This window comes from Chrysemys picta, chromosome 19 (genome assembly GCF_011386835.1).
Source record: "Chrysemys picta bellii isolate R12L10 chromosome 19, ASM1138683v2, whole genome shotgun sequence".
Classification (NCBI taxonomy): domain Eukaryota; kingdom Metazoa; phylum Chordata; order Testudines; family Emydidae; genus Chrysemys; species Chrysemys picta.
This window is the reverse complement of record NC_088809.1, coordinates 2,457,180-2,469,508: the sequence shown is the minus strand read 5'-3', so window position 1 is coordinate 2,469,508 and position 12,329 is coordinate 2,457,180. Positions and strand designations below refer to the sequence as shown.

The 12,329-nt window shown below is 49.2% G+C and overlaps 1 protein-coding gene across 2 annotated transcripts in view; it reads left to right on the top strand.

The window, feature by feature from the left end:
- Nucleotides 1-12,329, top strand: part of SSH2 (slingshot protein phosphatase 2) — a 142,113-nt gene that overhangs the window by 49,948 nt on the left and 79,836 nt on the right. For both annotated transcript variants that reach the window (XM_042857971.2, XM_005298232.4), the window contains exon 2: nucleotides 556-599. In XM_042857971.2, coding sequence (XP_042713905.2) covers nucleotides 556-599 — 44 coding nt within the window. The remainder of the gene's footprint in view (nucleotides 1-555; nucleotides 600-12,329) is intronic.

Below are 12,329 nucleotides of genomic sequence, written 5' to 3'. Positions count from 1 at the left end.
CAAATGTCCATTTTAATCTGCTATGAAGTGGAATTAATCACCTTGAGATTTTTCTGCTGAACTATTGCTTCAGGCTCTAATAGAAAACCCTAGTAAAATTCCACAGCATGTTAGAAATTATGCCTATTAATTTTGCATCAGAAGCAGTGTACCATGTCAAATTTCCACTTTCTAGTTCGTCTGCACTTACCCAGCCCCGTTCTGGGTTCACCTTTTTTGATTCTGAGCTTCTCGCTGTCAGACACTAGGATTTTTCCCCCAAGAGCAACGTAAGTGCTTGCCTGTTGGTGCCCTTTGCTTGGCAGAGGTCGTTGGAAGGCCATGCGGCAGCATGTTAAATTCTGCGTATGCAAAATGATTCCCATGTGTTTTATTTAAAGGCTTTCAGAAAGTAAGTGCCTATGCAGCAGCAGGAAGAGAGATGTACAGGGGTAATAAAAAAGAAACCCCCTCTGCCCACAGACACCGTCCAAGCTAGTGAAGTGCAATAGTCCGCAGTTTTATGAATGGGTTAGTATTTTAACTGGTCCTGTTTTTTCTCCTCTGTGCATGCAGGAGGCGGACAGCGGGGAGGAAGAGTGCCGGTCCCAGCCCAGAAGGTAAGAGTGTCACTTAGCGCTTGCAGCAGTAGTGAAGGATGGTTTCCATGGTGACTGCAATGCTGTTCTCTCCCCCTGTTCCCGCAGCCCCTTCCCACTTTCTAGCTCTTGCTAGTCCAACCCAGATGGATCATCCTGACCTTTCTGGAAAGCTAATGTCCGCTAACCCCAGCCTAGATGGCATCCCCAGCAAAGGGGCCACTGCAGCAGAGGAAATGGCTCTGTGGCGGGTCAGAAGGGTACAGGAAGGCTTCCTGGGAGGGAAAAATCCCTGCCTCTGGGGAGGGGGGCTTTGCCCACCACTACATGGGGAACAGCTGGGAAGAGCCTGTGCAGCTGTGGGCGAAGCATCCATTGCCAAGTCCTGTGATGCTGAGCACCTCCAGCTCCCAGGCGTGGCAGTTGCTCGGGTCCTCAGGATTGGCCCATCACCCGTGACACGGGGATACTGAGAGCTCCAGGGCGCAGTGGCCTTGCTCTGCCAGCCGTGGGCCTCTGGTCAAAACCTGGGCCACAGCCACTCCGCCCCTCTTACTAATGTTGGGTGACAGCAGGTTAATCTGTTTACGGGACAGCATCACAGAATCTGACTTCGTCCTCCCGTTAGCACCCTTCAGTTCTCCTACTCCTTCATCTCCAGATATTCCTGCCATGTCTCTTGGCCACTGATCAACTGTCCCACAAGCTGAAGCGACTGGGTTACTTCATGCCTGTAAGCCCAGCCATCATTTACACTGTTGATTTATTTAGGAGGTTCTCACAAGTTTACAACCCTTTGCCATGTAGACATGGGAGACAACAATCATTACAACAGGGAGTGTTTGTTTAGAGAAACAGTAATGTAATCAGATCTCTCCATTTAAAAGGGTATTACTCACCCTGTAATATGGGATCACTGACTACCCATGACATGCTGTTTTCCATGATTTTATTAAATTGAGTGAAATCAGATTACACATTTAACGAACCGGGCATGTCTTTCAAATATTAAAATTCGAAAAGTAGGACAGGTGTGCTCACTTTTTTGCAGGTGAGTGTACTTTGAGTATTGAATACATGGTAAGGAGGTATCAAAGTATCTTTTTGTCCTCTGCCTATTTCACTGGGTATGTACATGGTGGGTGTTCCTCTTGCGCACGTATGTCCTCAGACCTATCCAGGCATCATCCTCTGCTCCTGTCCAAGAATAGCGTGAGAGCCAAATGAGCTGTAATCCTGTTTTTCTTCTAAGGGTTCTTTTGGGAAGTCGGTATTAATTCCTGTCAATACCAAGTCTAGTCATTTCAAACAGAAAACGGCACCTGCCACCAAACTCTTACCTTAACAAAACCAGCGCACTAGAGCTACGTGCATTAAACAGTGTTGGGGTTGGTCCTGCTTTGAGCAGGGGGTTGGACTAGAACCTCCTGAGGTCCCTTCCAACCCTGAGATTCTATGATTCTGTGTGTGATGAGCTGGTGACCTCTCGGACCTCCGTTGGCCACTCAGACTTAACAATGGTAACTTTTCCACAATTTCAAAAAGTTCAGCTGTTTTTACTTCAAAGTTGGATCACTTCAAATACTTTGAACGTAGCTGCTGCCTGTAACTAGGTGACTTGTCCAACAGCAACAGAACTGTCTCACTGAAATGTTCTCTCGGTCGGGTCTCTCCTTTGTGTCGGATTTTGTTGTAGAGAATTACCATCTTCAAATGGAACAAAGGAAGGAGGTACAATGATTCTTTTTGGCTGTTGTGATCCTGTCTGGTTATGAGGTCCACAATTCCATGGCATTGAGGTCTTGGCTCTGCACAGCCTTGGAGGTGGATCCCATGGGTCAGTGGGGCAAGGGAGATATGGCTCCACCTCCTGAGAGACTGCCAGCTTTTTGCTGCCTCTTCAGCTGCAGGCAGGCAGCGCTGTTGCCCCCCTTCTCCCTTGCTGCAGAGCAAACTTAAAGAAGAAAAAGCTTAAAGGCAGATCCTGACAGCTTGGAGACTTTTATCAGCAGAAGAAGGGGTCCCCCTTTCTCCTCTCCCTCGCTGGGCTGTCCCTGCCCTATGCTCCTGCACATGCAGTGCAGGATGGTGGGGAAGGATGAGAGAGGGAAAGCCAGGTACTGTCTCCTGCACGTCCCGGCAGGCTGACCACCTGGAGACCTGAGCCTAGTCTGCAGAGACCCCGGCTCCTCTCAGGGCTCAGGTCGGGGCAGTATTTTCTGCAACCTCCTGCCCTGAGCAAGAGAGCTCCCAGAAAGCAGAGGCAGCACTTCAGCAGCAAAAGTTCCCCAGGCCTGGCACCAGTTCCCTCCTCTTCCCCTGCCTCCATGTCTGTGCGGGCTGAGCGTAGGCTGAGGTCTAGTACCAAAGGGTCAGACGCTCCTGCAGGGATCCAGTGTGGGAAGAGCCTGATGGGGGGGGCCCTGGGGCCCAACCCCTCCATTGTGCAACCCGTGCTCAGCACCTGGTTCCCTGCTCATCTCCCCCCACTGAGCCTTGCAGTGCAGCCCTTGTTGCCTGCCTAAGCCCTGCAGCCTTCTTCCCTGCCAGCAGTGTCAGCCCACCTCCCCTCCACTGCAGCCCACAAGCCAAGGGCTCCCTCGTAACCTGGTGCCACTGGGGCCGGGTCAGCCTGTGTCCAAGCCACGGCCAGAGGGGTGTCAGGCATTCAGACCCTTCTAGTCACCCCAACATAGAATACTAAGGGAAGAGAGCCCCGGTCCTCATCCAATTCAGAAGAGTCTGATTCGGGGGATTCATCTAGGAGTCACTCTAAGGTACAAAGCGAAACCTGTTTCCCTCAAGCTGCGTGAATCTACAGCGTGCAGCAGGGCAGATCCGCCTCTGCGCCTGGTTCCCCTGATCACCCTCAGTGCATCCTGGCAAATCAGGGCAGAAAAGACCAGGCTTAAGCAGAGAGAATTCCTCGAGGGGTGTTTGCACACCCAGCCCCACAACAGGAATCCTCCCTGCTCGGGAAGGGAGGCCAGTACTCCAAATATCTTCAAAACAAATGTACTGAGTCTTATAAACTACAGGTCTGCAGCTGCCCTTCACAAGCTGTAGTGGTGTCTCTTCTCATGCGTCCTGGGAGGGTGCAATACTGGGATGGGGATTTCCTGGCCCATCCAAACGAATGGGAAAGTATCAAGTTGCCACCCTCAGCTGCTGCACCATGCCCTAACTATTGGGCTGTCCTAGCCAGCTGCTGCTGCGCGTCACCAGGCCCGAATGTCCAGGTTATTGCGCCAAGCTTCTGCTGCAGGTCGTCGTGTCTTGCCACCCCCTCCATCTCCTCCCCCAGCAGATGGCTATGAAGTGGGGAGAGGGACAGCAGCCCAGATGTGGTAAAATCAGCAAGGCAGTAAGGGGTATTTTGGTCCATTTCCCCTCCTCCCCCCCCCCCCCCCCCCCCCAACACACACTTTTCCTCCCCACAGCCCCCATTCTGTAAGCCCAGAAGGTTACTTGGTGTGCACCAGCCAAAATACAACAATAAATGTGGCTCTTTGGCCTGGTGGTGGGAAACTGTCTCTCTAAGTGGGAGACTTCCACCTGACACAGTGGCCTCCTAACTATGCAGGCCCTTCACATGCAGCCACACCCAGGCAGGTATTATTTCATCTTCCTCCTTTAGGACATGGAAACTATCGGGGGGGCATCAGGCCAACAAAAATAAACGGACAAATAAGAACTGTCATCTGGCACCCTAAGTGCTGCCCCAGGCTTTCACAAGCAGTGCTAACATGGGTGGACAGCATTGCAAATAGGCTGTGTCTCAACCTATTAAAAATCACACTGCCAGAGGGCTTCTCCCTGAGGAAGAAAAATTGCTGTGCATGCAGAGAGCCTCCCTAGATCTCCTACAGACGGGAGCAATAGAACCTGTCTCTCCTCTACGGCGGAAACTAAGCCTTTACTCCATATTGTTCCTAGTCCAAAGAAAGGCAGAAGGCTACAGAGCAGCTCTCGACCCCAAGTATCTCAACAGTTCCATGGAGAAATCCGAATTAAAGATGTGGACATTAAAGTCCACGTAGGGAGCCATCAGTGATGGGAACTGCATGACATCAGTAGACTTGAAGGCTGCTTATTTCTAGATCCCGATTTGACTGTCTCATGGGTACTTTGCTTTCAAAGCACACTGCTGCCAGTATGGTCCTCCTGCTCTGTTTAGCAACAGCCCCTTGAGTGTTGATGGAAGTGTGGAAGAGGTCATGTCTACCTGGGTGACCACCTGATCAGAGCCTCCGCCTTGCCATAGACAGTACCCCACAGACAGATGGTGCAGAACCGTGGCTTTGCGAACGAGTCAGTTAAGTCTCAGTGGATTCCCCTTGAGTGGAGATGGCAACTGTCCTCTCCAAAGTTCCTTATTGTAGGAAAGATGAGAGAAACTGAGATCTTACTGGAGTAGTCAGCCTCCCCAGGGAAGTTCCCATGCAGATGCTTCTATCTTCTGGGATCAGTGATCTCCTGTGTGGACGTGCTTGCGTGAGACAGCTAGTGAGCTTCAACTTCTCCTCTCAGCTCTTCCCCCGGGAGGGTCCTTCAGACAGTGAATGAGTTGGAGCAGATTAAAGTCCGGTTCCCACTCCGTGATCCACACCAGAGTGCCAGCCTGGTGGGATGGGTTGCTCACAGAGGGTCAAGGACTGTGCAAGGGATCTGCTCCAAACTAGAGTGAGAACAGCAGAAAGTGGCCAAAGCTGAGAGCAACCCAATGTGATCTCAAGGATCAGCACGTGAGGGGAGTCTGGGTATGGGAGCAGAGTTGATCTAGCCTGGCGAGAGATTTCCTAGGCAGTGGGTGGGTCTCAGGCAGAGCCACACCTTCCCTGCCCTGATTATCGGGCTTGGTCTGCCTCCAAGGCTGGCTTAGAGCAGAGATCCGATGTCCTGGAGCTGTGGCCTCATTATTCCAAGAAAGGACATTTTCAGGTAAGGCACAGAGAAACTTTCCTAGTGTTCGGTTTTTGAATATGTTCGTAGGAATAGGTAACAAGGGGGGGAAGGAGCTAGTCCAGTTGCTTATAAAGCTGTGAATAACACTCCTGCTTCAGGATGGGCTCATGACCCTGAGGTGACTAACAGGCTTTTGCAGCTTCCACTCTCATTCGTCTTGCCACTTCTCATGATCTTATAAGTCCTGTGTCGTTGGGTGGCTTTTTCCCCCGTAGACCCTCAGCTCCTAGAGTCGGGCACCTACATGAGATCTTTGCTCTCATTAAGAAGTCTCTCTAGCTTTGACTGTGGAGAAGAGCTTGAAAATCATGAAGCCTGAAGGCTCAAAAGCCTAACACAAATAACAAACCCAATTTATTTATTAAAATCTCATGGCTCTTTGGAGCCTCACTCATGCACTTGGGCTTGGCAGGAGTGTGGGATTTTTGTGTCCGCTCAATTGCTGTGGCCTAGTTAGGGCCTTCGTTTTAAGTTGAGTTCAGAGATAACATTTTATGCATATTTAAAATACTTCTCTAGGACAGGAAATGGCACCCCACTGTTGACGTGGTGACCTCCGCTCTGAGACTTCCTGTTGCTGGTGGTAGGGAAGCTAACGGCGGCCAAGACCCTTTCTTAGAAAGCTGAAATGCTGCTTCCGGGCGGCAGTAAGTAGCCTATCGTGTCTGCAGCCTGCTACTAGATGGCAGCTTGCAGTTACAAATGGGCTGAGTTAAATCCAGCCTTAATTATCAGCTGTATTTAGAATTAACTCTTTAAAGGCATCTATTAATGGAATTTCTGACTGCTGGTCTGAGCAGGGCCCAGTTGGTGCAGCTTTCCTGGGGATGAGGCAGAGCTGATGCAATCCTCCTAACTTACCTCCCCAGGCCCTGACTTTTATCTCTGACTCTGCTCCTGCAGTGGGTTTGGTTTAAATGGCTTCTTTCAGGAAGAACATGCCATGCCTTGCCTTACCTCATGCAAAGTCATGATTGCACCAGCCTCAGGCTAGCGTCCTCTGCCCAAGCATGCCTCAACATCGCCCACTGACTCCAGCATGAAAATGTGGGGAAATTCTACTTGAAAGCGTTTTCATTACAGCGGGAAGTTGGTTTCAGGCATAAGAAGTTAATCCTTTCCTATTTTAATAAATGCTATTAGGTAATTAACAGGGATTTTTTTTTTTAACACTTAATTCTTCACCTATACAAGCTGTAGTTTAAATATTGGGTATAAGCACATATGGAGATTCACTTAACATTTTCGTTTTCTCTGCGCTGTTTAGACTCTAAGTCTGAGCAGGCTGTGGTGCTCCTCAGAGGTTGTGAGGCATCTTGCTACCACCTGCCCTTAGCAGGAGGAAACCCTGTCTGTGCCTGCTGTGGTCAGCTCCCCAGCTCCACTGGCCACACGCAACACATCCTGCCCTCTAGGCCTCGCAGGCCCTGTTGTCACTCTGCAAATTGGCAATAGGCACATCCCAACCCTCGAGCCATCTGAGTGGCTCCCTAGAGTGTCCAGCCCATGGTCCACAGGACTCTCACAGATTTGCTGCATCCAAAGAAACCCGGTACTGCAGCTTACCAGTCCCATCTCAGATCACTGCTACGTTTAACCCTCAGCACTTAAACTTATTTCACAATAACCTTGTCTATTTAACAAAGCCCAGAGATTCTGGCTGTAGCAGGTCAAAGTATCGGAAACAAACTGTTCCATGCACCCTAGAGCCTAGATTGAATGAACAAGATATTCTCATGTCCTGTAGAATATTGCTCACCCCACGTCCTTTACCGCCAGGCTGGCTGTGGCCCTCCTTTCATGAGACAAGCACTCCGTGAAGGATTCAGTATGTCTCTTTGCATTCCAAGATATACCAGACCAATCCTTTGTTCTTATTCATATACCGGACACCCCCTTCTTGTAGATTTCACAGTCCCTCCCTTCACACCTGACTCAGTATGCAAATAGGCATAGAGCTGGAGGCCAGTGGCCAGACAGGGAGATATGATCCTTTCAGCCTCCAAGGTGTCACCTCTTGGTGACCTGCCTTAACTCCAAGTCCTTAAGATAGTGGTCCCCAAACTTTTCAGGGTTGTGCCCCACTTACCTCTGTCTGCATCCCACCCCCCCCAGGGCCTGGAGCGGGGCCACGGCTCAGAGTGGGGGGAGCAGCTGTGGACAGGAGTAAGGGGGCTCAGGCCGGTAGCTGGGGTCCTGGGGCTGGGTCCAGGAGTGAATCTAGGTGGCACTCCCTCCCTGACCCCTGTGGTGGCTGGCCCTGGCCCCGGCCCCAGCTGCATCCCCCTGAATGTTCCTCTGCCCCCCCCCCCAGGGGGCACACCCCACAGTTTGGGGACCTCTGCCTTAAGAGCACAATTTTCAAAATAAATACGAAACTCCTAAATATTGTTGAACTTAAAGTACTGCACAGGATCTTTTCAGGGGGAATAAGGCAAAACGCCACATTTATTAGTAATACATGTATTTATTAACACTATCATATGCATATAATATATTACACTTACACACAAACACACTCCGTCTTGTTGTTACCAATTAGTTGCTCCCCTTAACTTCACTGGCCAGGTGAGTTAGATGGGGGAGGGGGTGGAGCCGGGCTTCTGCTGATCCGGATCGATGCTCCCATGTTGACAAGACGAGACCCGGGGTCCTCTGCAAGACACCTCACTTTTATAGCAGCAAAAACAACAAGGAGTCTGGTGGCACCTTAAAGACTAACAGATTTATTTGGGCATAAGCTTTCGTGAGTAAAAACCTCACTTCTTCGGATGGCACCCTAACAGATGCCCAAATATATCTGTTAGTCTTTAAGGTGCCACCAGACTCCTTGTTGTTTTTGTAGATACAGACTAACACGGCTACCCCCTGATACTTTCTTTTGAGTGTTGTCCCAATGCTGCAAAGAGGGTGTTTCCAAAAGAAGGTGCTTGCTTCTAACCCCCGAGGCCGTCGGTATGTCTGCTTGTCTTTAATGAGCCCACTTGACACGTTTTATTGTCCTCTGGCTCCCAGCCCCTCTCCAACAGTTGAGGCTGTCTGGAGGTGCTGCCTTTCATGCTTTGCTCATCCACACCTCATTCATTCAACAGGGCAATTGATTAAGAGTGTGTGTGGGGGGAGAGCTCTTGTTCTACTGCTAGCAAAAAGAAAATTTTCTTCTATCTTATTCTATCCTTAGGGGCTATAATATTATACCAAGGGCAATGCAAAGTTTCTAAATGAGGCTTTGATACAAAGTCCCATGAAAAGAGGTCACACGTGGGTAAACCCACCACAAGGTTATATAAAGAGGCACAATGTAAAGTCATATAAAAATTATCAAAGATTTAGCTACAATATCCGTGTATATATATATATATATATATATATATATATATATATATATATATATATTTGCAGTGATGACCAGGAGATTAGAGCAAACTCCTGTGTGGCTGCAAAGCAAATAGTTGTCTAATGTTCTATGGGAGGGGGTGCAAGTTAATAGAGAGAGAAAGCAAATAGTTCACTTTTTTGCTCATTTGTGAAAACATGCTCCAGCGGACTGAGACTACTTGTTGAATTTTAACCAACTTGAAACGTATTTTCCCTTCTCCCATCTTCAAATTACTCAGATCTTTCCTTCCCAGTCTCTCCCCTCCCCAGAGACAGTGGACCAGTCTGATTCTTCAGCTTCTAACTGCTGGCCATGTCTGTAGGTCAGAGTGGTGTGCCCCAAAGTTCCTGATCGTACACCATGCCGAGGCCAGGCTTCCCCAGTCGCCACTTAATCCTGTCTTTCTCTCTTCAGTCATGGGGCGTCACCTTTGCCTTTGGCCAGTGGGACCAAAATTGTCCCCTCCAAACCAGTTGAAATCCATGAATTGTTTAGAAAGGGAATGGGAAAGTAATTTGGCTGCTCCATTCTGCCTCAACAGTTACCTTCATGATGATCTTCCCCTGACCAATTAATCTTCGGTGACTGTACAATAAAAGGCCATCAAACTATCACAGACTCGAATCTAGCTGAAGTGCACTTTGACTCCAGCTCCCTTTATTTTCCGTGTCTATTTTATCGATCTCTCTGGCCTGCAGCCTAGCACAGCTATGAATTTTGCATTGCTACAGTCCTGTTTTTAGGTGAGTGTTGGGTCTTGTTTATAAGTGTTACACCAACTGGTGGTATATTAACTTTTCTTGTGTGCTCTGCATCTTTCATTTGCTGACAGGCCAGGCTTCCAGGCATCATCCTGCTCTCTGCATGTGATCCTTTGTCAGGCTGTCCTCTCACATATACTGTCAGATCCCTTTGAAGTACAGGAGAGAAACCACCTGCATGTCCCTCCTAGTCATGAAGTATCATTTATATAATCATTGGGACAAAAATAGTTGATCAAGTGCAGCGTTTGGAAATAGGTTAGCATTCTTTTTTCCTGCATAATAACCACTGCATACAACACTGAATTAATAAAAGCCTCAGGCATATGCCATCATCTTCTAAGCACTCAGAGGAGCCCTGTGAACCTGCTTTGCATGTCACTCCGTCAGACTGTCTATTTGCATATGGATAGTTCTGTGCCCCGTGGGGGTCATATGTCTCTTCCCAGAAGTGTCAGGAGAAAACATCTATTTAGTCCTAATTTTAAGCCTATTAATAAAATGCAATGAAGAAAACACAATTTCAGTATGTGTCCTGGCATGCTCTGCACTTTCTGGGGATTCAGGTAAAATAGTCCCTTCCAGGGGAAACATTTCTGGTTAGTGCTGTGGTGATGGTTCCAGGTAGCCACGATGCTTCAAGGTTTCAGTGTTGACTCCCTTCATTTGGGGAGTGGAAGCCCACAATTTAATGCAGGAGCTTATGGTTAAGGCTACATTTTAGTCATGGGTATTTTTAGTAAAAGTCATGGACAGGTCACAGACAGTAAACAAAAATTCACGGCCCGTGACCTGTCCATGACTTGTATTATATACCCCTCACTAAAACTTGGGCTGGGGGTGCTCTCAGGGGATGGCCTGGAACCCCTGCAGGTGCTGGGAGGAAGGTGGGTGCTGGCGCATGGCCCAGGACCCCTGCTGGGGGTGGGGGAGGGTTGGCGAGGCTGGTAGGCTCCCTACCCAGCTCGGCGTGTCCCTACAGCTTCTAGGCCAGGGGGGTTCCAGCTCCGCAGCTCCTATTGGCCGGGAACCAATAGGAGTGGCAGGGGTGGTGCCTGTGAGCACGGGCAGCGCATGGAGCCCCCTGGCCCCTCCGCCTAGGAGCTGCAGGGACATGCCGGCTGCTTCCAAGGAGCCCCCCTAAGGTAAGCACTACCCTGTACCCCTGCCCCAGATCTGAGCCCCCTCCCACACCCAAACTGCCTTAGCAGCGACTGGTGCGGCTAGCCTGGGGTCTGCCTGATCTGCTTGGGCAGCCCCGGAGCCAGCCGCTGCAGAGGTCACGGAAAGTCACGGAATCTGTGACTTCTGTGACAGACACGCAGCCTTACTTATGGTTAATAACGGTTTATGGGTTGTAATTACTTGCCTTGAGGCTAAACTGAATTAGGTCCTTTGTACTGAAAGTTTGTATATGGGAACAACTGCATAATTCTGCAGCCATGCTGTTAAATTTAAAAAAAATCGACTCCAGGTCTCTTGCTGTAAATTACAACCCCCATCAGCAGAAATGTGTAATTGCTACTTAGTGGGGCGGAGCGCGGGTGTGGACTGGTATGTAGACTTCCTTGCATGTGTGTGCCTTTGACCTTTCTTGCTGTAGGTCTGGGACAGAAGAGTGCAGTGTGATACTCTGTGCTGCAAGACACTGCTGGGTGCTGATCCTTATTGCGCTGTATTTGAGTGACCTCCAAAAATGATATACTGACTTCTAATGCTCCGCAAACCTTAATCATGCTTCCTTCTTGCTCCTTGCTGTAGCAGCCATCTTTCCGGGTCAGGGACTTGGAGGCATGTTGCTGTAACTGTAGGTGGGGTGGCTTGATACCCCTTCCATCAGGATAAAAGTTATCTGCGGCTTGGTGTATCCAGTAGAGATATCTGAGAAGGTATGCATCCTATGCATCCGAAGAAGTGAGGTTTTTACTCACGAAAGCTTATGCCCAAATAAATCTGTTAGTCTTTAAGGTGCCACCAGACTCCTTGTTGTTTTTGTAGATACAGACTAACACTGCTACCCCCTGATACCTGAGAAGGTAGATGCTGTTATCCACTGCAGAGGTTCCCAAGCTCTTATATAGCCTGAGCCACATCTCAGTGTGTCTCATGGATCCACAGCTTTTCCCCTTTGCATCTGTGTGGACCATCTCCCTTTCCACTAGCAATCCAGCATCCCCGTGGCAGCGATTACACCAGTCACTTGCATGGAAAATTTAACAGTAGGAAAGAAACACATACCATTTGAACAGCCAGCTCTGTAACCACTAGTAAGTGCCACAGGTGGTCCAAACACCACTTAGAAACCACTGATCATAGTTTCCCCTTTTGAATGTTAAATCCCTGATCCCAAACTCTGAGCAAGGATGTAGTGTATGGTATCTGCAGAACTGGGAAGGGTCAAGGAGAGGAATTGAAGGCCAAGTATTCAGTGTGCAAGAGGCAAGGATAGAAATGCTGGTAGGGATTGGATGTGAGGAGGGGAAGCTTGAATGTAATTCAGAGTGAAGTCAGTGCATGCGTTCAGAAAGGGGGCAGCACCAGGGGCTGGAAACCCCTGTTCTTTAAACTGCCATTTCAGACAGTCGGGTGAATTGGGCGGGCCCAGGGACAGGCTCACTCCAAGGGGCCTGCTGTGGTTACCCAAGG